The following is a 22,832-nucleotide window of genomic DNA, read 5'->3' as shown; positions in this document are numbered from 1 at the left end:
TCCTCTTTCCTCTTCATATCATCTTTGCACAACCATCTTCTTCAACCTCCAAGGAGGAGAGGGTTTGAATTAGATCTCTCCTCCCTTTTTCTTTTTCTTTTGCTGTTTTGATTTTTTGTTTTTTTTTTTTTTTTTTGGTAGTGTATAAGTTCAATTTTGAAGAAAATCGGAAGAGTTTCGTGAAGATTTTGCTCTCACAATCATGGATGTGAAATCTTTGCTCGTTCAACCTTGTTATTCCGAATCGCAATGATGTCGGGGATGCCAATCTAAATGTGCACCTCCTAAAGGCAAAATCACAGCAATAGTTAAAAATCTCAGTGTATGTTCATTATCGAGAACAATTAGGTCATCGGACCTCAATTTTGGTTTGAAGAAGTCAAAAATCATTAAAAAAAAAATTCGTGTGTAAGGCTAAGGAACTTTGGTTGAATTAATGCGAATGAGTGCAAGCCTTGCTACTCGGACACACCCAATGCTGACCATACCGAAAGACACGAAAGCGCACGTTTGGTTTGAAGAAGGCAAAGATCTATTCTCCGAGTGTGTGATCTATAACCTTATCTTGACAATTCATCTTGTTATCTGAAACTTGTTTTGCTTTGAAGTTGTCTGAAATTTGTCTTGAATTGATGTTGGACTGCCTTGTTTCTCTTTCGTATTTATGGGGAAATGAATGCAATGCTATTTGGACAAAAAAAAAATGCCGATTTCTAGGGGAAAATTGGAAGTTTATACAAATGTGAGCACTTGGTAGTCACAGTTCTTGGGTGAGTAAGTTGGACATTGGAGCCACCCGCTAATGTTTTACTGGTGCCCGTCTCAACAGCAGCCATCTCAATGTGCAAGTTCTTACTCTCATTATTCGCATTCGGCAAGCAGGATGGAGCTTCTTTGATCCGGGCAATGGTTTCAATGGAGGGAGGATTCTTCCGGCAGCAACTGTGAGGAATGATTGCCCATATACTACTACAACAGTGGATGCTTGGAGCTATATAGGAAGCGGCACTCGAGTAGCTCAATGCAGCTCCCAGGTGAAGTTCCACATCCACCTACGATCATCAGCCCATCTTTAGAGATACGCTGTTCAGAGTCTATCTTCTCGAGGGCACTTGGCTCTGCACAAAGTGACCCGGTGCTGCTGCTGAGATTCTGCTGATCTTTACTGGTTATCCTTGCGACAGCTTCGGCTTCTGCTTCATCGAGCAGCGGTGAACCTCGTTGAATACATGTTACATTAAACGCAACTGTTCCAGTCAACTGTCGGTTGCCTGGGTTGTCGTCGATGGCAATTGGATGCATGGTGACCATGTTGGTTGCGGGTGGCAAGCACCAAATCTGTAGGAGTGGACAAAGTAGTGCGTTCACGCGTTGCGCCTACAATGTAGTAAGTCAAGCCTCCTCAGTCAAACACTTTAAGCCAACTTCTTCAAGACACGTAATAGACCTCGACGTAGAAGTGGAGCTCGCATAGATTCGAACTCATCATCAAGTTTCAGACAGAAATTTTATGATACGTCTACAATTGCGATATTCAACAAACTTGCAAGCATCAGAAGTGGCTTTCCATTATGGCTCAGATAAGACTAATTGATCCCAGATAGAATGCACGAATGATAAAAAATCATTAATAGACCGATTTCTCTCCTAATGCATGCAATGCAAATTCCTTAACAGTTACCATCGATGAGCAATATCCGAAATGGAATATCGTATGGTGAGTAGATCTCATGCGTCCTTAGTCTTATTGAATGGGCCAAACTGAAGTTTGATAGATAGAATCGAATTGTTACCAAGTAAGAATCTAATGATTTTTGTGATGATGTCAACGATTGACACGAGGAGCGGCGCATGGAATGCGTAGCAATGTGTGGCGGCATGTGACTACCAAACCAATGCCGATGAGCAATATCTGAGATGGAATATCATAAAGGTATTGGCAGCGAAATTTCTGGATTTGGGTCATATGAGACTAGCAAGTCCGATGGTGGTATTGGTTTTTTCGAAACAACCAATGAAAGTGTCGAAATAGCACTCATACGCATCAGACTTGATGGTTCCAAGACGTGACGGCGCGTAATGGCACATGAGGAGGCAACCGGTGGCAGATCATGACAAAACTCCAAGATCTGGCTAGTCTGAGACGAGTCTGGTGGTATATTCGTTTTCCAAAACAAACAACAAAAAATGTCAGAAGAACACTCAAGGGCGGTGACGTAGAGTTGGAAACGAGACACCGGCGCCGCTGGCGTAACGTGGCTACAACCACCGTATGACTCGATGGGAACTTACTCAGACAACGAGAGTGTTGATACCAAGATAAGCATAAATCAGAAATAATTAATTGTGTAATTTTTGTATATTTCATTATAAAAAGTATAAGAGACTTAGTATAGCATGGGTTTTTAAGGATGACTATATATATTAATAGAAATTAAAATATTAATTACAATTAAGCGGGATCAATCAAGAAAGATAATATACAATCTTGAGAGATATCCGGAATCAAGGAAAACATATCTCTAACAAAAACTATACGAGTTTCATGACTACTATTGGTCGGGCCATTAAGCCTTTTAAGATACGAGTTACAGGACAACTCTTGATCGAGCCGTTAAGCCTTTTAAGAATCTCTCTTTCCCTCCTTTTCGTCTATTGCTTTTTAACAAGGATCTTATTAACGTTTGCTCCCCGCCATTGTAAAATTAGTTCTGTTTTCAATGCAATAATCACACATGACATGAGATAGACACTCCATTCTAAATAACAAACTTTTCTTAAAAAGCTCTTTCGGAAGAAGATTTATTCTTGATTTGTTATTTTTTTTCATTCGAAATATCTCTCCAACGCCGTTAGATAGTGATTGTACTTTTTCAGTTGGGGGAGATGGCTAAGTGGACTAAAGTGTAGGTGTTTATTACCCGACGAAAGACGTTTCTATCGATGATACTAACATGGGTCAAGGAGATAATGAGCTTGGGCGAACTCGGTCTAGGCCGGAGAGAGGAATCACACAAGCTGGCCTTCAATCGGCTTTGCAACTCCCCGATCTTCTTTTCTGAATAAATTACCCACCAAAAGTTACAAAAAGAAGTTACTACATTAACTGCGGATTCCTAGAGGGAAAATTTTGACGGTATACACAAAGGTGTTGCGCTCGGTATTCATAGTTCTTGTATGCATGCGTTGGACGGTGGAGCCACCAGCTTTTCGCTCAATGCCCCTGTTTCATCAGCAGCCCATCTCTATGCGGATCAACAACACCTAAAATCAAAAAGAAAAGAAAAATCCATTAAGAAAAAAAAAAAAAAGAGAAGAAGAGCAAAGCAAATGACATGAAAATCGTAGCGTGTCCGGCAAGTGATCATGTCTTAATTTAATTCACTTGATCAAGCCAACCGCATGTAAAGATATGGCGAAATTAAAAAGAGATCTTACAATATGAGATTATTGTCCAAAAAGTCTTAAACATATTATATAATGGTCAATTCAATCTTAAACCTTAGTCTTAAACCTTTTGATGATGTGTCCACTTTAATCTTAAATCTTTCGATCATGCCAAAAGGTTTAGGATTAAAAAAGCATAATAGAAAGATTGCACTGAATTTCGAGTGGCAGAAGGTGCACGTCCGAAAGGGCACTGGTCACGAGGGAAAAAGGAAAAGCAAATGGGCCAACTTAGGGTAATCTCGAAGACACAAAAAAGTCAAAACCCCTTGTACAGAAAAGGTGAGGAGTAAGTGATTGCATTAAGGAAGGCATTGGGGACGAGATGAAGCAATGAATATCTCAACTCACCACCAGTAGCTGTCGTGCCGCCTCGTCCCGGGCCAGATTTTGGGCACGCGAGGGTCGCGTCCGTAAGGGTATTGATACAGATCGTCCTCTCTCCTGGCGTTCTGGAACGCGCAGCAGCCCACCGCGTAGAACAGAACGAGAAGCAGTAGCACGACCACGTTGAGCATCGAGATCTTGTGCCACCTCCTCCTTGCCTCCTCGATCGCTCCGGCCTTGCACGAGTCGCAGTCGTAGCACAGCAACGTCGGCGCGTTGTTCCACTTGTAGCAGTCCGGGTCTTGCGCCACCGCCACCTCCCCACTGTACACGCAAGATGTCGGCGGCTTACAGCATCCCGACTGCACTTAAAAGAGGTGCCTCTAATTAAATCGAACCTACTCGGATGAAATTAGATCGAGATTAAGCAAAGTACATGTTAGACCATAGCCTAACCTGTATAGGAGACAAATCCTTCACCGAGTAATCAATAGGCGTCCAAGAGGCAATCTTCTCACACGTCCTTGACCTGAAAAGGCAACTCCTGATCGTCCTCCAATAGCGAGGGTCCTTGACCCTGCCCCTCAGCCACGTCGAGTACCCCTCGAGCCTGTACTCCTCGTACTTATGGCCAGGGACTGCCACCCCACCGCCAGGGGCGGTGACCACAAACCCGAACGCGGTGAAGGCCATGAAGGCTGCTATGAGGCACAGCATGACCACCAAGTAGACCCAGAGCGCCCACACCAAGTTAAAGCATGCCCCGATGAATCCCACCAGAGAAACAACAAGGATAACGAAGCCGATCACGAGAAGCGGCGTCTGGAGGGTGTGCTCGCATGTGGCACCGCTCCTCGCCATCCACAGGCCGGCTCCGATGATGGGTATCGAAGCCAAGAGCGAGAGGAGGTTCAAGAAACCAACCACCGTGTTGCTCATGAAACGACACATTGCCAAAAGATACTACGAGTCCGTTTTGAGTATGGGGAAGGAAGGAGTAAGGGAAGGTGATTCTGGCAATCTCAAAATGCGATGTCTCCTTTAGGTTGTGTATTTAAATGAGAACACAAGTTCAATTGCGCCTTTAGCTTTAGGGCAAAAAGCTTCGAGAATTCAAGAAAAAAAACATAGCTTTGATCTGCTTTTTTTTTTTTTTGTTCTTTTTGGCTTTCCGTGTGTTGGGTGTTCAATTATAAAAGTTACATCCCAAACGTGACAATGACCATATAGAATTCGCACTTCTTAGCCATTAAGGAACTCGTTAATCTAGTGCCCTGAGATTTTTGTTCACTTCTTATGTTTTTTCTTTTTTTCTTTTTGAATTGTACAACCCAAACAAGAACACAGAAAAATAACGAAGAAACCAAACTGCGAACGGAGAAGAACACAGAGAAATAACGAAGAAACCAAACTGCGAACGGAGAAAGCAGCAGGGCGCGGCATTCGCATCCTTTTCTCGTCTCGATTTATTTGTGGAGAGCCTCTTATTCAACGACATCGTAATCAAAAGCCAAAAAGAAAATAGCAAAAAAAAATTGCCAAAAATTCAGGGGCCAATTAAGAAGGAAGATGCGAAAATGAAGTGAATGTACAAATGGGAGGAGGGGGGGGACTAGGAACTAGAAAGAGAGCCAGGCAAGGACTGGTCGCTCAAGAAATGCCGGAACAAGAAGAGGGCGAGCCTGGGCTGGCCCAAGGGGACCTCGTGTCCCGCGCCTCTCACCGTCGCGTAAGTCAGGCCCTCGTATTTCTGGCTCCATCCACCAACCTGGATCCCATTCGCACCCAATGTCAGATTCCTCTCAACTCTTCAAATCTTTGCATTTTCTTTGAAAGTCCTAACGTGTAGGCTAGGAATTACCTGCTGGCGATCATCGTACCAAGCGTACCAACTGGTGTTGGTCTTGAGCCCCAGAGCTTTGATGGAGTACCGGGTCGCAGATAGCGGCAGCACGGCGTCGGTGTCGCCACTGTCGACAACAGCGTTCAAGAGGGGAATCAGAACGGTCTGATGTGATGAAGCATCGCTAAGGAGGAGGAAATAACGAAGACGAGAGCTGACCTGTAGACCCAGATCCGAAGACCCGCGGCTATGAGCTGTTTGTAGATGGGAAGCATCGATTTCGGAGAATCTGTCCACTTTCCCCGTACCACAGAGCTGCAGAGAGGAACAAAACAATGGGTGGAATCAGGGGTCACCCAAGCGTTTGAGGAAATGCCACAACGAGTTTCGAGGGAGCGAGACCTGCAAGTGACCCAAGGATGAGGGATGCGAGTGACGTTGGCGTGGAGAGCCCTTTGGACGCTTCGTCGGTTCATGTACTTCTTCGTGTACATCACTATGCACTCGTCGTTCCCTCCGAACTTCCATGGCTGAGGTCAAGAGGAAAGACGATGAGCTAAGAGAGTATATGCTGACACAAATATGTTCGATTAGATTAACACTTAAAGTTTAGCAATAATTAGATTAATTGGCCCACTAATCCCTTGAATTGCGACTTTCTACCTAGAATTTTCATCTTGCTGCCAGTTATCTTGAACCGTGATTTTCTTGATCCATCGAGAACAGTTTAAATGTTCGTTTAAGAAATGAGGGTAGTAAAATTCGTGGCTTTTCTTTTGTCCAATATGAGTTTTGAGTAGGCTCACCAAGGATTGGTCCGCCCTGTGCTTCAGCGTGCCTGTTGCTGGGCAAGGGCTGCTATAAATGCTGTAAGGGTCGATATCCCCGAACTCGGTAGTAGCGCGGACAAGCGCCGCGTTACACTTGTCATGAGGGAAGAGGAACGAATCGTACGGGCAAGATTCATTCAAGGCCGCGTACGTGGAGTCCGATATCAATCCATGGTTCCACCAAAACTCGTACGTGCCGATGGTATCATAAAAATCATCGAAAAGAGCATTTCCCACCTGCCCAGCAACACTGGATCAGATAAAAGACACGAGATGTATCCATATCCAACTAACCTTGTCTGCCTCTATCTCGATGTACGTCACGATCTCTAATGCTTGTCGATCAAAATAAGGTGTCATTTTATACGGGCTTTGTGTCGTCGACATTCTATCCAAGGAGAGAGAGACAAACAAGAAGGTCTTTGAAGTCGAGGACAACACAATGACGTACCATGAAGCCTTTGAAGTTAAGAACTGGGTTCCTTGTCCCGTTGTTGTGCCGTGCAATGACCAAAGACAGCTCAGGAATGTAATGACCTGCAGATTACGGAAAGCGAACATCAATCAAAACAAAGATTGAGACAGTTACCGGAAAAAAGAGGTGCATGGGATCGGTTCTGAACCTGCATAGCTTTCCCCGGCAATGTAGAAAGGCCTATGCTTGTATTGAGGGAACCTCTCAAGCCAATTCATCAGGAATGTGAAGGCATCTTGAGCTGCACAGCCAAAACAGCTGGTAAGAAGCATATCTTTGCCTAGACCGATCGGCAGTGAATTCGTGATCTCGCATGAGATTGCTGGAGAGGAGTCGATCCACAGCCAGATTGATTCAAATGGTTCAGATGAATCCGAATTGTTCACATTAAACCATTATAAAGGCGCGTTCATTTGAGTGTTAGAACTATTTTTGTCGTTTCGACTTGAGAAAGATATATATATATATATATAGAGAGAGAGAGAGAGAGAGAGAGAGAGAGAGAGAGAGAGAGAGAGAGAGACCTGTTCTCTTGTCACCAGGGTTGTACACATCAGAGGACGTGTTGGAGTAAGAAAACCCCACACCAGCAGGAGAGTCCAGGAAGAGCAAGTTTGCCTCTGCAAAACCAAACCCCATCACAATCAAGCTGCGCATGAAGATGTTACGACGTAGAATCTCATATCATGCACATTGCACTCCACACACCACAATTCATGCTCGCTCACCTGCGTTCCAAGCATAGGGGTTGAGGTACAGAGTCTTGCCGTTAGGCCTCACACGAAACGGCCCCACCTCCTCTGACGCGCCGTACGCCACCGAGGAGCAGCCAGGCCCGCCATTCAGCCACAGGACCAGTGGCTTCGATGCTGGGCCAAGACTGCGCGGCACCTCCATCAACCAGTAAAACAGAGCCCTCCCTGCACTGGGGTCAACCGTGACATAGCCGGAGTACTGAGAGAAGGTCACATTCCCTGGCTGTCCCGGCAACTTCACGATCTTGTCCCTCTTTTGTTGGACATTAACGGAAGTTGCAGAAGTAAAAGATAGCAGCAAGATCGCGAGGACTAGAAGAAGGTGAGGCAAAGAACAAGAAGTGTCCTTGCTCGTGTTCTTATTGCTCATGATTGGGTTTGAAGACACGTCCCCTGTTTAGCTTTTGGGCAGCTTTTGGAAAGGAGTTCGTCTTCAGCTCGGTGAAACTTTTGCGAATTGGTTTCTAAGTGATGCCCTGGGAATTTATTGTGCCATGTGAATGATTCATAGGTTCGTTCTAGGATGGCCAGGACGGCATCGTTTTTATACTATTGTTAATGTTGCTTGTGAAACTCGATTTCTTAGCTCATGCTGGCTCTGACTTTTTTTTTTTTTCCATGGGGGCAGCCGGGCAGGGTAGCCATACTTTATAACTAACGGACTGAGGGAGACCGCCCAGTCGCTTGATACTCAGTACAATTTTACTCTATAGGTCCTCAAATTAATGAAATTTCTCGAAAAAACAATCTCAACCTCTCGAATTGTCCTCTTTTTATCTCTCGTCTTTGCTAGAGTTGTATCTTTTATTGGGGAGGAAGGCGGACCGACACAACATGATTGATGTGAATTCCCCATCTCACCTACTCTAAATCATGCTAAAAAAATGCTTAATCAGTTAGTACTTATGGAAAGGGCCTTGTGGGGATCAGTAGGTTTGTATGTACCTAATACATTGAACAGAACGTCATCTGGATGCTGACTCTGATGTGCACTTCTCTTCTTCTTCTTCTTCTTTTTATGCTTTTCTTCGACGGAAAACGCCGAGTGTGAAGTTCGTGTTGTGGAATTTTATGCAGATCTACACTCGGCTTCATCATAAGACCTGCAGAGTTTATTTAGGACAGTCTGAACTTAGTTTATGAATCCGACGATCACCCCCCCCCCCCAAAAAAAAAAAAAAAAAAAACTTTAGTTTATGAATCCGCTCAGCAAAAGGAGGTATGAACCTGTGAGAAGTCAGAACCCATGTTGCCGTCGATCTCATGATCTGGAAAAATTCTTGAATGAAACAAAACTGAGTCAAGACCTCAGACAGCCATCATCAAATCAGGAACTCATTGGATCCCACACAAGTCAAAGCCATCTACATCAAGGCCTCATCGTGGACAGTTGACCTAATATCGGATCTCTATGAACCATTCAAGACTCTACTTACCATTCTTTTCTTTACTTTTCACTCTTTTGCACGATCAAGGATCAGCCAACTGTTCAGTTGACTAACATCCCCCCCTCCTTTGACCTTTTCTTAGTCCTTGGATGGCGCCGTTTATTTTTACAAACCATTAGGCATCACTTACAAGTTACAGGTCACGTGGTTTCAATCCACACCTTTCATCGTGCTGATCCATCTCGACATTTCCTGAACAGGGCAAGTGTTTTATTTGAATTGTATGTTACTTTGGGCCTGAACAGGGCATTTTCTTGACTTTTCCTGAACAGGGCATTTTCTTGGATCCGAAGAAGTGAGGGCAGCTCACTTTTCCTCGTGCCACGCCCTAGCTCACGGGCTTCTGTTCTAGGCTATAAAGAATTAGATCCCGTGCGAAGAGATGGAGTTTTTTAAATGAGGGAGACAAATAATCCACGCCTAGGCATTATTAAGTCTCTGAATGACTTTGCTTTTTCATCAGTTGTTTCCTGACTTTTTTGTATGTGTCAAACGGAAATATTGAGCGAATGTTATCTTTCTTCGACACCAGGATCACTGAACACGATTATAAAATGACAGATAGAACAGATATTGAGTAGTTTTCGACGAAGCCAAGACCCCCGGAACCCCCACAAGCAAGGTCTCAGAGTTGAGAGAGTAATACAGTACATTCATCAATAGGAAAACTGCGAAGAATCATTCTTCCTTCTGGATTTTGAAGGGTAAGGATTTGACAACTTCAAGACATTTCATCATGGCCGTTCTTTCTTCTAGTGACCAACAATCTGTAATGAATGGCCTAAACAATTGAATAGGAACTCCACAAAGGAGGCAAGAATCAATAGGCACTCGAGGGGAGTGCATCTTTCTTATTCTGTATCCTCATAAATAGAAAGAATTTTTCCGTTAATTTTCCTCGGATATTCACACTGAACTGCACCAAAGTAATGGCTTCTTCTATCTTGTCATAGGTTTACTCTCCAAGAATGATCTGAAAAGAATGAAGGCTTGTCGAGGACGGTGGAGTGGAACCTCATGTCCTGCTCCAGTCACCGTTACGAATGTCAGCCCCTTGTAAACTTGGCTCCACCCACCGACCTGTATCGCCAGAAGAAGTTTGAGGACAAGCAAGCACTTCCAGATAAAGTTCTCAATCAACTTTCCTTGGAAACGGTTTTGGCTGGTTAATGTTGAGAAGAGGGTCAACAATCAGATTCTGTTTTATCAGTTTAGGTTAACAAACGTATCGCCGTGAATATCGCCTGATTAACTAGCCAGGTGATATCTCGCAAGTGAAAGAAGTCAAAAGGTTGTCGAACACCTGTATAAACAGCTGCTATGATCTGCTACTTTAAGCAGGTGAGATCTGAGCCAGCGTATTACAGATAAAGATTGGAAGAGCAAAAGAGAAATTCAAGTTTGTTTAACTGCAGACAAGTAAAAGAACAAGATCTCAATCTAACTGTAAAGAGTACAGACCTTCCCATTGTCGGTCCATGGGTACCAATTGATAACAGTGGCAAGCTTCAAGGCATCAATTGAGTATCGGCTGGCAGTAACAGGAACAACAGCATCAGTGTCCCCGCTGTAGAGAGATTTTGATCAGATGTCAGATGTAGGATATAATATAACAAGCGACACCCTAACATGACATGCTGAAACTCAAAAGACGGCAACAGACAAAATGAAACTGTGACCAATATGCATCAATAGAGATGGTAGACAGGCAACCATTGAACAAGTCATGCTCAGTGTTCCACCCTCTTCTCTCTGGAAGACTTCCTGGAGCACCTCACTAGATAATCATTCAAAAGGAATCTCCAAGGTAAATTAAGGACCCATGCCAGGGAAAGACAGACTCAACTCAAAACTAAATCAGGCTTCAGTATAAGCTACGATATCGCATTCTAAGAGGAAAAGGAGCTGCTAAAGATTGATAATAGCCAATCGGCCAACTGGAATAGATGTGCGCTACAACAGTGAAAGAGGAACAGATTTCAACAAGTGATGGTACTCTGACCATCAAAGGTTGCCTCTATCAAATGAAGTAGTCACTACCTGGTCGTGCAGAAGATGAGTCTAGATATTTTAATGACTATCAAGTGTCATGATCAAGGATATTCTAAAAAAAATAAGATTATAGAAACAGAACAGTGGGAGAATCTGCACAAACTTGCCTGTACACCCATATCCTTAAACCGACTGCAATAAGCTCTTGGTATATAGGAAGCATAGAAAGTGGAGAATCTGCCCAGTAATTCCCAACAATATCGCTGTAGACAACAAAATTCAATGAATTAGCAGGCATAACTTTTGCTTGGTGGGCAGTTACTATATGACCGGCGCATATTTGTAATCTACTCAAGAGCAATCTTGCACCTGCATGTCTTCCATGCATATGGTATGCCGGTCACATTTGCATGAAGTGCTCTCTGAACTTCCGGTTTGTTGAAATAAACCTCGGAATACCTCTCTGTACAGGGATCGTACGCTCTGGACATCCACGGCTGAGTATAGAAGGCAACAGAGAACTTGATTTAGCAAAATTCACTAGGCAGTTTGCAATTTAGCAACAGAGGAAAAATCACAGTATATATCTTTTGTGACAATGAGAAGTGCCATGTAGAGTGTCCATGATGATGAAACAATAAATAACTTGAATCTGCAGAAACACCAGGCATTGGTGTCACGACCCTCACAGGACTCTGCCAAAAACTCTAACATGAGAGATTTTAAGGGTGAAATCCCTGGATAAGCCAGAAAAGTTACTCATCCAATGAGGATGAGACTCAGAAAAAGGAAGGCGTTCACTAAAATGATCAATCCCATGGGTGCTGGAGGATCTCAGATGACCCACCAGAGTGTATCATTAGTAGTTACCAAGCTCTTCAATATCTTATGTAGAATCTGAACTGGAGAAAATTCGGGATCTATGGTAAAGCTCAATTGATAAACGTCGGCAAGCATGCGTCAAATCCGCTTATTCAGTTCAAGCAAACATTGTCAGGTACAAGTACTCACATAGTGACCCCTTAAGTGGTGCCGTAACAACGAAGTATTACTGCAAGGCCGCGTGAAAATACTGTACGGATCAATATTTCCTTGCTCCACCGACGCGACTTCAAGGGCCTTCATGCAGTCCGCCGAGGGATGCTGCGAAGATCCATACAGACAAGCAGCTCGGAGGGCATGGTAGGTAGAATCAGAAATCAAGCCATGGGTCCACCAGTATTCGAAAGTACCAATGAAATCATGATTATCATCTGTAACAGCATTCCCGACCTGAAAAAGGGTGAAAGGAAAAGTAAAGGAATGATGATGCCAGGACATCGTTCTTCGAGCTTGAGATCAATATCTATGATTACCAGGAATCCCTTAAAATTGATGATCGGATTCTGAATTCCCTTATTTTTTTCATAAACAAGTTGAGACAACTGTGGAACGTAATGGCCTGTCACAAATGAAGTACGTAAAGTTAAACTGGTCACTTCCCACATGGAGACTCATAAATAAATGGAAGAATTGACGAAGAAGAAATCTGAAACCTGCATAACTTTCCCCAGCAATGTAGAAATCTCTGTGCTTGTACTCTGGAAATCTTTCAAACCAGTTGACCAGAAAAGCATACGCATCTTCAGCTAAACCATTCATGTAGCAAACCATGGATGTCAAACTCAAATTCTTCGTCTTCTATGCTAAAACCAGGCTCTGCAGGAGCCCATGTTCTATGCGTATACTACAAACAAACAGACTCACTCAGCAGTCAGCACTTACCAGTTCTCTGATCGCCCGCAGTATACAAATCCGATGTCGTGTTGGTGTACGAGAACCCAACACCAGCTGGAGATTCGAGAAACAGCAAATTCGCCACTGTCCCAAACAATTCGACACGACTCAATTGAATTCCGATATCTCTGTACTGGTGCTTAATAGGTAACAAAACCAAAATCGAATTTTCACGTCACCGCACTCACATTTGTTCCAAGCGTAAGGATTCAAGTAAAGAGTCTTCCCGTCGGGCCTAATCCTGAAAGGCCCGATCTCTTCAGCTGCTCCGTAAGCGACGGAAGAGCAACCGGGGCCTCCATTGAGCCACAACACGAGGGGCCTCGACTCCGGGCGGCGACTCGCCGGCGACTCAACCAGCCAGTAGAACAGCGCTCTTCCGGCCTGCTGGTTCACAGTCACGTAGCCGGAGTACTGAGCGAAGCCCACATTACCGGGCTGCCCGGGCAACTCCTCGATCCTGTCCCGCTCTCGCTCCTGCGAGGTCGAAGCGCTAGGAGCGAAGACGGATAGATGCGAAAGGCAGAGCAACACAGAGAGCGGAAGGAAGTGGAGGCGAGAGCGATCCATGTTGATTCGTGGCCCAAAAAAAAAGAAAGGCACAAGTCACGAGCGCCGATATGGATTCGCAGTCAACAACACATCACACCCGCGCACGAGGTCGAATGCAGAATTGACTGCGGACCGATGGGATCAAGAACAGGGACGGGAATCGCGATTCACGAAGCAGTCTGCCGTGCAAAGGAGTGAAATTTATGGGGAAAGAAGCAGAGCCCATTCAATGGCGAGACGGGATATTTCTGCGGCCGAGGGGGAGATGGGAGGTTAGGATCCCGACAAGCTTTCACACTTCACAGGAATATAAGGAGATTCCATTTGAGAGAGAGAGAGAGAGAGAGAGAGAAACAATAAAATTTCAAAATGGGAATGATTGATTGGGAACGAGGAATTCTTTGGGTAACGTTTGATCATCATTCATTTCATCGTTCGTGTCCTGACGAAAACGGAAGAAATAATGCTTGTAGTAATTCTATCTACCAGGGTCCAGAGGTTTGTCCGGTCACATCTAGCCAAATACGTGCCAAAGCTAGCCGGTTCTCCTTGAAATGCATTGAGATGCAGCAGTTGACTAAGACAGTCAGGGGTAATTCAGAGCGGGCTCAATGGACAACGGGAATCCGGGCTTGATTTTATTTCCATGTTCACCGCCAAATTGCATGTGTGTCTTAGTAAACTGATTTAGGGCACGAGTTAGATTTATTCAGAAATTAAAAGATGAGAATACGAAATTGAAATGCTGATATTTTCTTTTGATAGAAAAATGTTGATATACGAAGTTCCGTTCATTTTCGAGTATTTTCGATAACTGCCTCGAGACGTTTATAATACGGCACTACTTTTAGCCGCCTATTAAAGAAGGATTTGTGGTGAAATCAATTACGTATGGAATTAGGTTGAACTGTACTAGCATTTAGTTCGTGTTTCCTTCAGCTTTTTGGGTTCTTTTTTTCCTTTTTTGTCTTTTTCCCCTAACGAATTCATCACCGCCATCATGTTGGTGGAAATCTTTTTTGAAGAAACAGGACTAACGACTAAAGCAAAAATGTAATGTTTATAAGATAATGAAAAGAATCTAATGTCCAAGCAATTATCAGTCGACGAATGTTGCACTGTGAACTCGAAGTGAGAGTGCAATGGCATTATGATATCTTTAGGCATAGCAAAGCATGAAATCTGAAGAGACCATTGATCACTCTGCGAGCTTGAGAGAATCAACTTGGTTTGCAAAGTAGAGCCCCAGCCACAGAAGATGAACGGATTCCTGCGACTGCGGCGAAACCATCGGGTGGAAAAGTTATCAGAGGCCCCGATGCAGGGTCCACGCATTCAATGGCTTGTTTATGTAGACTGAGCGTAGGTGGTGTGTTCTCGTGCGATGCTTGGCTTTTAGTCGGCCAATCAAGCAACCAAAAGAGGACCAATCTACAACTACGGAGGCGCACATGGGGTTGGTTGTCGAATTTAGTCATATTCAACGCGCGAAAGCGGAAGGCACTTTCTGTGATCTTGGATCCATCTGGGTTGGCCGGGCGAGGTGAGGCGAGTTGAGGAGGTGTGTGCGACGAATTTGATTACTTAAATGCAGTGAAGTCAAACATAGCAAGCAGAAAAAAGAAGCGGGTAGTTGGGGAAAGGGGGCGGGAAAAATCAATCCCATGTACAATTCGAGCAATTCTGGCTTTGAACATTCAAAAGACAGAGAAAGAATAGGACTTGTAGCTAATTGCTTGCACACTCGTCTTGCGAATGTTTGGGCGGATCCGAGTTCAGCTAGAAGTACCGATGTTCGGGCTCACGCGGCTATGCCCGTGCGCAATTAGTCTCTCTTCTGAGGATGCCGAAATCCGATTACCAAATATCCAGAGCGATTCTCGTCTTAAAGCCGCAATTGAGGAATATGAATATAACAATGTGGTGAGATAGGAGACGGGATTGCATCCTCCATCCCCTGCCCACATTTGCTGGAGGCGCCCTAAGCCCGCTCGGTGCCCTATGCCGGGCAAGTTTATACGCCGCATCCTCAATTCCGCAGACGTGCGAATCTCCTCATGTACCAAAGCAATTAATGAAAAAAGAAAACAAGAAGTTTTTATTATTAAAACCCTTTGGAATATAAAATGAAAACAATTTGAAAATAAAAAAGTTATTGAACAATTCATTTAAGGAAACTAGAATTAGGAATATTTAAAATGGAGATTTGCGGAGTGGGTGGGGCTGACCAAACCCATTCCCAACCTCCCTGCATGTGGTACAGCGCATGAAAGTTCGCTCCATCCCTACCCCAAAACCATGGATTGCCGGTTCTGTACGGGTCGGGTCGGATCAGGGCGGGGTGAATATCCAATAGGGCGAGAAAATTTAATAGTGGATCCGGAAGATAAGGAATCAATAGGTTTACCAACACATAGAAGTTACATGCCACTAGTAACATGTGCATTGACGGTTTCGTCCCTTTTATTAGCAATTTATTTGATTTTAGAAGGGCATTATTAGGAATATACTGAAAGTGAGATCAAAAGGTGCTCATATGTTATGAACCTATTATACGGATGCTAATTCAATCTTAACTTTTCAATTTTATCAATTTAGCGTTAAATCTTTGTGTAAAATTACAATGTAATATGTTTAGTAGAGCGCACGATATATGTTGAGTGGCGCCGCACTAGGGACTCACGAGAAAATGCAATTCTAACATCCTAGTACGGACTCGGCACTCTCTTCTCTACTCAACTAATTTTCTGAGTTCGGTTTACATCAACAATCTACTTATGAAATCGCATGATGGGCATCTTTTGTGTGAAAAATTGTTGTAGTGTCAAAGTCAACGAAACCTTTTTTTTTTTTCGAGAAGCCAACAAAGGAAAGCTTTTTGCCCTCCTATTCTAAATCTTAACCCTTTCAATTCATTAATCCATCGACCACAACTTCACTTTTTTTTTTTTTGGAGTTTAAACCTTTCCGAATGCCCTTTGAGAAATCAAGAAGTTGGACTACTAGTAATTATTCTAAACACTTAAAGTTGATAGTGGAGGAAGACCACGTGAATGTAAAAATCATTTATGGGACGATATTTCAACACATTCTCTCATATGTGCTGAAGATGTGTTGAATTTGACAAAACCTCCTACTTTGATACTATATGAGGTTTTGATGGGATTACTATTAATTATTCTAAAAACTTAAATTGATGAATTGATGGAGACGCCATGAATATAAATAGCATTTAGAGCCCATTGATAAGGCGATGTGAGACAATACTTCAACGATACTTAGGTGTTAGAAATGCGAAAACAAAGGTACTTCGTCATTTTCGTCCTTAATTAACAATCAATTCAAATTTAATCATTCCCAATACGCACTAATCTTTCTCTATGTCTCATTTTAACTAGATGAAATTACGTAGAGCTTTTAAAAAGGGGGGGAAACCGATTTGGGTTTCTAATATGGTATTCTCATTTGGCATGGCTTGTTAAGACTTGAGACGTTATGGAACAACATCTCCCACGCAATACCACTTAATTGGAGGATTTAATTAGGTGCCTATTGATCCACTTTCTTCGTCTAATTTAGGAACAAAAGCACTTTTCTGTCTTTATTTACAGTTCCCTTGCTCATGAACTAGTCCAAAAGGAAGACATCGCGCAGAATGGCCATCACTCGCAGCTTTCAAATGTATCGGAGGTTGACGATGTTGTCTACCATCTAGCATTTATCTACACCGCTTCATTCGATACCCATCGACGGCTACTCTCATCGTACGATTAGTGGGGAAAAAAACACTATGTTAGAGCCACCACTACGACTATAGGACTGACCGACCAAGTCAGGTCCTCGCTTTCATCCACAAATCTAAAAAATGGTTCACCACTTATATCTTTATCCTCTAATAGAGAGCATTAGTGAAACGCAAATCTTGCCGTGAGTGGACAATTTCCATCAACCCTGTATTGATCGACGAGAATTTCAACAAAAAGTAGCCTTGTCCTTGAAGATGTCGAGGTGACATGTATGATTAATATGCCGATATATTTAGATCACATGGATTTTACGGAGAACGCTGCATTATTTCGACTTCACAGAAGGTGTAACTCCAACTTTTGGGAAATTACAAGAAAAAAAGTCTTAAATTTATTGTATTTGCATTAATTCAATCTTAACATTTTTAATTTGTCAATTCGGTTCATCCATAAAATTTTTGCTAAAACTTACCGACATAAATATTGATCGTCTTACATGATACCATCGATATTAATGTAAACAATTTTATAATTTTTAAGAATATATATGATTTTATTTTTTTTCATTTTTCATTCTTTTTATTTTCAATTTGGGCTTGAATTCGCCAACGTCTGGGCGGGCGAGGGCCGCGAGTGTCTAACCCTCGCTAGATCCGGCGAGGGCAACTCTCACTAGTGGCTAGGCAGGGCTCGAACCTTGTCGGACCTCTCCAGTCATAATGAAAAAAATAAAAATAAAAAGGAAATATGTGAAAATAATAAAAATGAATTAAAAAATATTAAAAAAAAATATTCATATCAACGATTTTCCGGCCAAAAAATCGAATGGACTGAGTGGACAATTCCAATATATAGAGAACTTTTTTCACGACACAATTATGTGTTCTTGCCTTCAAATGGACCTACCATGTTTTCTTTTTCGACCACAAAATGGACCTACCATGTTGAGGACTGAAAATAAGTGAAGCAAAGAAATGATGGCTTTTCGGACGAGCTGATGCATGATTGCACGTATTGGGCCGTGACATCCACACGGTTTCCGCTTCCCGAGGCCATCTTCAAATGTTTTTGACGTTAAGTCTGTTATTTTCCTTTCACAAATAACATGTAAATAAATCACCTAATGTACATAGCATAATGATAGTTATAATTAAGGAAGCAAACCTAAGGAGATTGTATGGACCTCGTCATGGGATGCTTTTAAAGTGTCATGGGATGTTTTTAAAGTTCTAGGAGACAATAATACCCATGCAGGTGAGCGAATGTGCCTAGACGCTTTTGTCGAACTGCATTGACGTACGACCAATTGGCACCGTTCCTGGGTCGCGGTGTGCGTATTCCCTGAGAAAATAAGCCTTTCCTTTTCCCGCCTCAAGTCTAGAGGCCTCCGCTCCCTTTGCCTTGGCCACAAGCTCCAAAGCTTCCGATCAAAGGCCTCAAGAGCAAAAGTGCCTTTGCAGCCTAGATCGCGTTCGATTGCAGTGCCACCGGCTCATTTGCTACTATAGACCATATGTCCCTGAAGCAGGAAGTGACTTCAATTAGTCGCCTTAGCCTGGGACGATCTGACCATAGTAACAAGAGTTGGTCCATCCCATCCCATAGAGGTCATCTAGTTAAGGTCGACACTTTTGTGAGAATAGATAGAATTTCGCTTGTCGTTCAGGAGCGGGAACGACCGATTTTGTGTCAAACCAAGCCCTTACCCACCTGAATGGAATTCATGTTTCTGTCCGCTGTTTAAAAATAAAATAAAAATCTGTACATAACATAGTATGATGGCTATCAAGCAAGTATACCTTCGATAGTAAATAAAACTTAACCCAGACTAGTTACCAACTTAAATTGAATGTGGCAGAATGTGTTTTCCATATTATCCATAAGAATCACCTTTCAAATTTCAAGAGCGAAAATTGTCCAAAAATTCTTAAACCTTTTAATTTTATCGATCGAACCATAAACCTTTTCATATTTTTCCAATTAAGTCCATACGATCAATTTTAGCTGGAAATTGTCAATGTGGACGTCGGCTTATATGGCATGGCCATTGATAACGCAGACAATTTTTAATAATATATCAATATAATTTTAATCTTTTTTTTTTGTTCAAAGGACAGGCGACCTCCATTGCCCGCTAGGTGGTCACCGACCCCCGGGTGAGGGTCACGAAGCCCTCGCCGGGTCTAGCAAGGGCTCGCAAGAGCCTAGGCAAGGGGTCACAACTCTCTCGCTTGGGGTCCGACAAGTCAATAGTTGGCAAGGTTCATTGGCCCTCAACCAGTGGCCGACGGCCCCGCCACCCCTTTAAAACAAAAAAAAAAAAAAAACAAAAATCAATAAAAATAGTTAAAACAAGTAGGACTATCTTTTGGCTATCTCGTACTTCATCGTGGGTTGGATATGGCCAGATCAAGGGAAAATTATCTAAAAAGGTGAAAAGATTTATGACTTAATTAGCAAATTTAAAAGGTTTATAACTCAATTGCCACAAGTACAATAAGTTTATAACTTTATGGACGGTTTTCTCGCATTTAGGACTTTGATTTATTTGGAATTTTCCTGTGGAAAAAAAAAAGGGTGAACTAGCTTACACTAGTGTTTCACACAAAATACCCATTTGGCTAATGAGTATTGTATAGATTTGCCCATTAGGCTAATTAAATTAACCTAAATGATAAAAAGTGTCCTCAAGACCTTTGTTTAAGGTCAGTAATGTCATTTTATTGAAATGCTCGCATGGTTGGCCTAGATTCATTGGCACACTTGTTAACGAAACTTTTAAGTCATTAAAAATCTCAAATTATTTTTATTTTGACACGCTAATCATAAACTTTATTTATAATACCAAAAGGCATGAACTTGTATCCATATGACACATTTACCCTTCGATAAGGTTTCGTCAATGAACAACCTTAAAAATCCGCTTGTATGAATGACAGAAGGCAGGCCGTGCAAATAAAAATGATGTCCTTTTGGTTGAAACATCATTTTATGAAATCTTAATTGATGGTAAACGTGTCAAGCGAGTATAAATTTGAGGTTGAGAAAATATCTAGGGTAAATATGTTACAATAGAAATTTAGGATTTTTTATGTGAAAAAAAAAATCTTTTTTCCTAATTTATATTAGCAGTTGCTATTTGTATATCAACGCCAACCCTCGTTCACGCGCTTGTCGTGCCCGACCAGTTCGAGTATAACTCGGATGTGCTTGCACGTGCTGCGTACATCTTTCCTGCTCATTGACTACAGGACACTATCTAAGTAAATCACAACCAGTAACTTATCTTCTGATATGGGCCCCACAAAATTCGACGGTCCTGATTTGTGATTCGGTGGGGATCGGGTTCGTGTGAATATTTCCGCAGAAGAAAAGACACTGAGCACGTGTCGTCAAGCGTCATGCCTGACGTATGCCGAGGAAGGACGATTTCAGAGATGACCGAAAATGGCATCTAGCGGAACGGATCAAAGAGCGGGAACCGTATACGTCCATTTCCGTTTGATTGGAAAGGACGATTGTTTTTTTTTTTTTCACTTGGTTTTTTCTTCCTTTTCCGTTTTTATTTTCTCCCGAAATAGACGTAAGTAAAATAAAAGTTTCACTTAAATTTCGTTACTTAAGAAACGCGAATATATTTTTCTGAAGGAAATATTATTCTGTATCCGATTATATTCTTAGAAAACTTGAATTGCGAAATCATGGAAAAATAATGGAATTTGAGAGTGAATGAACAGAACAAACTGAAAAAAATATTGAACGGTAGAGAAGTTTGTCGATGGGTATGTAAATATCCGGTCATTCAAGTATGGAAAAATTTCAAATAAATACTCGAGATGATATATTTTTTTAAATAAAGTATTGAAGTGAATCTTGTTTCAAAAAAGGCCCGAGTTGCCTCTTTGTTTCAAACAAGGGCTCGGTTGAAGGGCATTTTCGTCTTTTACCGTTTTATAATTTTTTTTTTTTTCTTTCCCCTTCCCCAACCAACGCCTGCCTCGCATGAGGGCCGCCCATGCCACCGTTGGACGAGGGTCGCCTGACACCAGCCCACCAGCTCAGGTTAGGGCTTTTCTAGCCACAATTGCTCGCTCCGATGACTGCATGGGAGTCAAAAGAAAGATGGTCTACAAATACTCACCAACACGGCGCAGCAAGACTAATGGAAGCATCACAAATGCTAGAATGAAGAGGAGAGCAAATTCTCGAGAGTTCCACTAGCGAACGCCGAACCACTCCTGCAAGATCCCCAGATGGGCTGATCCATCGGGCTGATTTCCAGAGAGTACAACCTCTGAAAGAGATGATACTGAGATATAGTGATACCGAAGAGTTTTACAAGTTCATGAAATGTTGATCAATTGAAGTACTCCGCGAGGCAACCATGTAGATGAGGGCTTTCCTCGCCAGATAGGGCAAGCAAACGCCCGGCGTGGAGGCCAGGGCAACCCCGCCCGATGGTGGCGTGGACGGCCCTCGGGCGAGGCCGGCGTTGGCTAGGAAAGGGGAAAGAAAAAGGAAAAAGAAAATAAAAAATGAAAGAAAGGAAAACAAAAAAAAGGAAAAATATAAATAGTAAAAGACGAAAATGCCCTTTGATTATGCCTTTTTTTGAATTAAAGAGGGCACTTCAGACCAATTTTTAAAGCAACGTCCACTTCAAATCTTTATTTGATAAAATCAAAGCACTTCGGGACCCTTATTTGAAATTTTCCTTTCGAGTGTTTATATGCTTTATGTCAACACCATTGTCCTCGTTTACCATTTCAACTGTTATTATGATATATAAATGTAATATTTCTTTTGATAAAGAAAACTATATTTAATCACGAGTGCTTTGAAAAATGTAACAACAAAGTAATTATCTTAACAATGAAAACTTAGTTTTGTACATATAATAGATATTGGTTTCTTGTGAATGATTGTTGGTAGAGAAATTGTATATGAACTTACAATGCGACCATACGTGCTCGGGGAAATAGGAGATTTGTTTGGTAATCATCCAGAAATGCAAATTTTAATTATCAATACTAGATACCAATCTATTTGCTTTTTTCTATATCGACACGGGATAAAGGGGTGTTGGTAATATGAAAAATGGACATCTATTTAAAAGTTGGTTTTATGCATAGTATAGACAAATAGATTGGTAGACTAATGATGTTAGTTCGACGAGATTATTGAAGGATCTACACTTGTTGGTGATGAATGTACCATTCATTGGTGAAATATTATAACATTCACCAGACTCATGTGAATTCATCGTGTGTGAGATATCATACTTTATTTGCCTCTTATGATTTGATTGCTCACACGTGTCGAGTTCACTTGACACCAATGCTTTCGAGCGTTCCTGTTTAAACCTTCCTAAATTTTGAAATCCTAATGTCATATTTTCATTTGGTTATCTATTTACTTAAGGTTGGTGTTGGCCTTTGCTTGGACCCATGTCTGTTGCCACAAAGTTACTAATGCTATTTTCGGTCTAAACCAAAAACGCGCGTTTTATGCGACAATGATGTGTGATGTAACCAACTAATCAAAATTGAAATCCATACATACGTGACTCCAAGTATGATGAAATTTACAGCATGCGGGGAATGTGTTGGTACCGCATAGAATAATCTCTCATAATCCACGC

The 22,832-nt window shown here is 42.2% G+C and overlaps 3 protein-coding genes across 5 annotated transcripts; all 3 read right to left on the bottom strand.

Annotated features, from left to right (window-relative positions):
- Positions 1-3,084: 3,084 nt before the first annotated feature.
- On the bottom strand, positions 3,085-4,864 carry LOC115751185 (tetraspanin-5-like). Of its 2 annotated transcripts, none has more exons than XM_048278594.1 (3): positions 4,237-4,864; positions 3,799-4,142; positions 3,085-3,264 (listed from the first exon to the last, which is right to left on the bottom strand). In XM_048278594.1, exons 1-3 carry the CDS (start codon positions 4,723-4,725, stop codon positions 3,255-3,257), a joined length of 843 nt encoding a protein of 280 aa, XP_048134551.1. In that variant the 5' UTR covers positions 4,726-4,864; the 3' UTR covers positions 3,085-3,254. The 2 variants fall into 2 exon arrangements, with proteins under 2 accessions (XP_048134551.1, XP_030544812.2); XM_030688952.2 differs by having other exon boundaries at positions 3,799-4,136; positions 4,231-4,863.
- A 287-nt stretch (positions 4,865-5,151) lies between these two features.
- On the bottom strand, positions 5,152-8,260 carry LOC115754135 (serine carboxypeptidase-like 28). Of its 2 annotated transcripts, XM_030693094.2 has the most exons (9): positions 7,651-8,260; positions 7,447-7,542; positions 7,071-7,163; positions 6,899-6,984; positions 6,424-6,684; positions 6,020-6,147; positions 5,837-5,932; positions 5,636-5,744; positions 5,152-5,542 (listed from the first exon to the last, which is right to left on the bottom strand). In XM_030693094.2, exons 1-9 carry the CDS (start codon positions 8,045-8,047, stop codon positions 5,387-5,389), a joined length of 1,422 nt encoding a protein of 473 aa, XP_030548954.1. In that variant the 5' UTR covers positions 8,048-8,260; the 3' UTR covers positions 5,152-5,386. The 2 variants fall into 2 exon arrangements, with proteins under 2 accessions (XP_030548954.1, XP_030548944.1); XM_030693084.2 differs by having other exon boundaries at positions 5,837-6,147.
- A 1,538-nt stretch (positions 8,261-9,798) lies between these two features.
- Positions 9,799-13,784, bottom strand: LOC115752428 (serine carboxypeptidase-like 27). Its single transcript, XM_030690609.2, has 9 exons — positions 13,082-13,784; positions 12,882-12,977; positions 12,653-12,745; positions 12,473-12,558; positions 12,129-12,389; positions 11,487-11,614; positions 11,285-11,380; positions 10,587-10,692; positions 9,799-10,205 (listed from the first exon to the last, which is right to left on the bottom strand). The coding sequence occupies exons 1-9, from the start codon at positions 13,461-13,463 to the stop codon at positions 10,065-10,067; spliced, it is 1,389 nt and encodes a 462-aa protein (XP_030546469.2). The 5' UTR covers positions 13,464-13,784; the 3' UTR covers positions 9,799-10,064.
- Between the last annotated feature and the right edge of the window lie 9,048 nt (positions 13,785-22,832).

The sequence above is a fragment of the Rhodamnia argentea genome, chromosome 5, assembly GCF_020921035.1.
Source record: "Rhodamnia argentea isolate NSW1041297 chromosome 5, ASM2092103v1, whole genome shotgun sequence".
Classification (NCBI taxonomy): Eukaryota; Viridiplantae; Streptophyta; class Magnoliopsida; order Myrtales; family Myrtaceae; genus Rhodamnia; species Rhodamnia argentea.
This window is presented reverse-complemented; position numbering and strand designations above follow the sequence as displayed.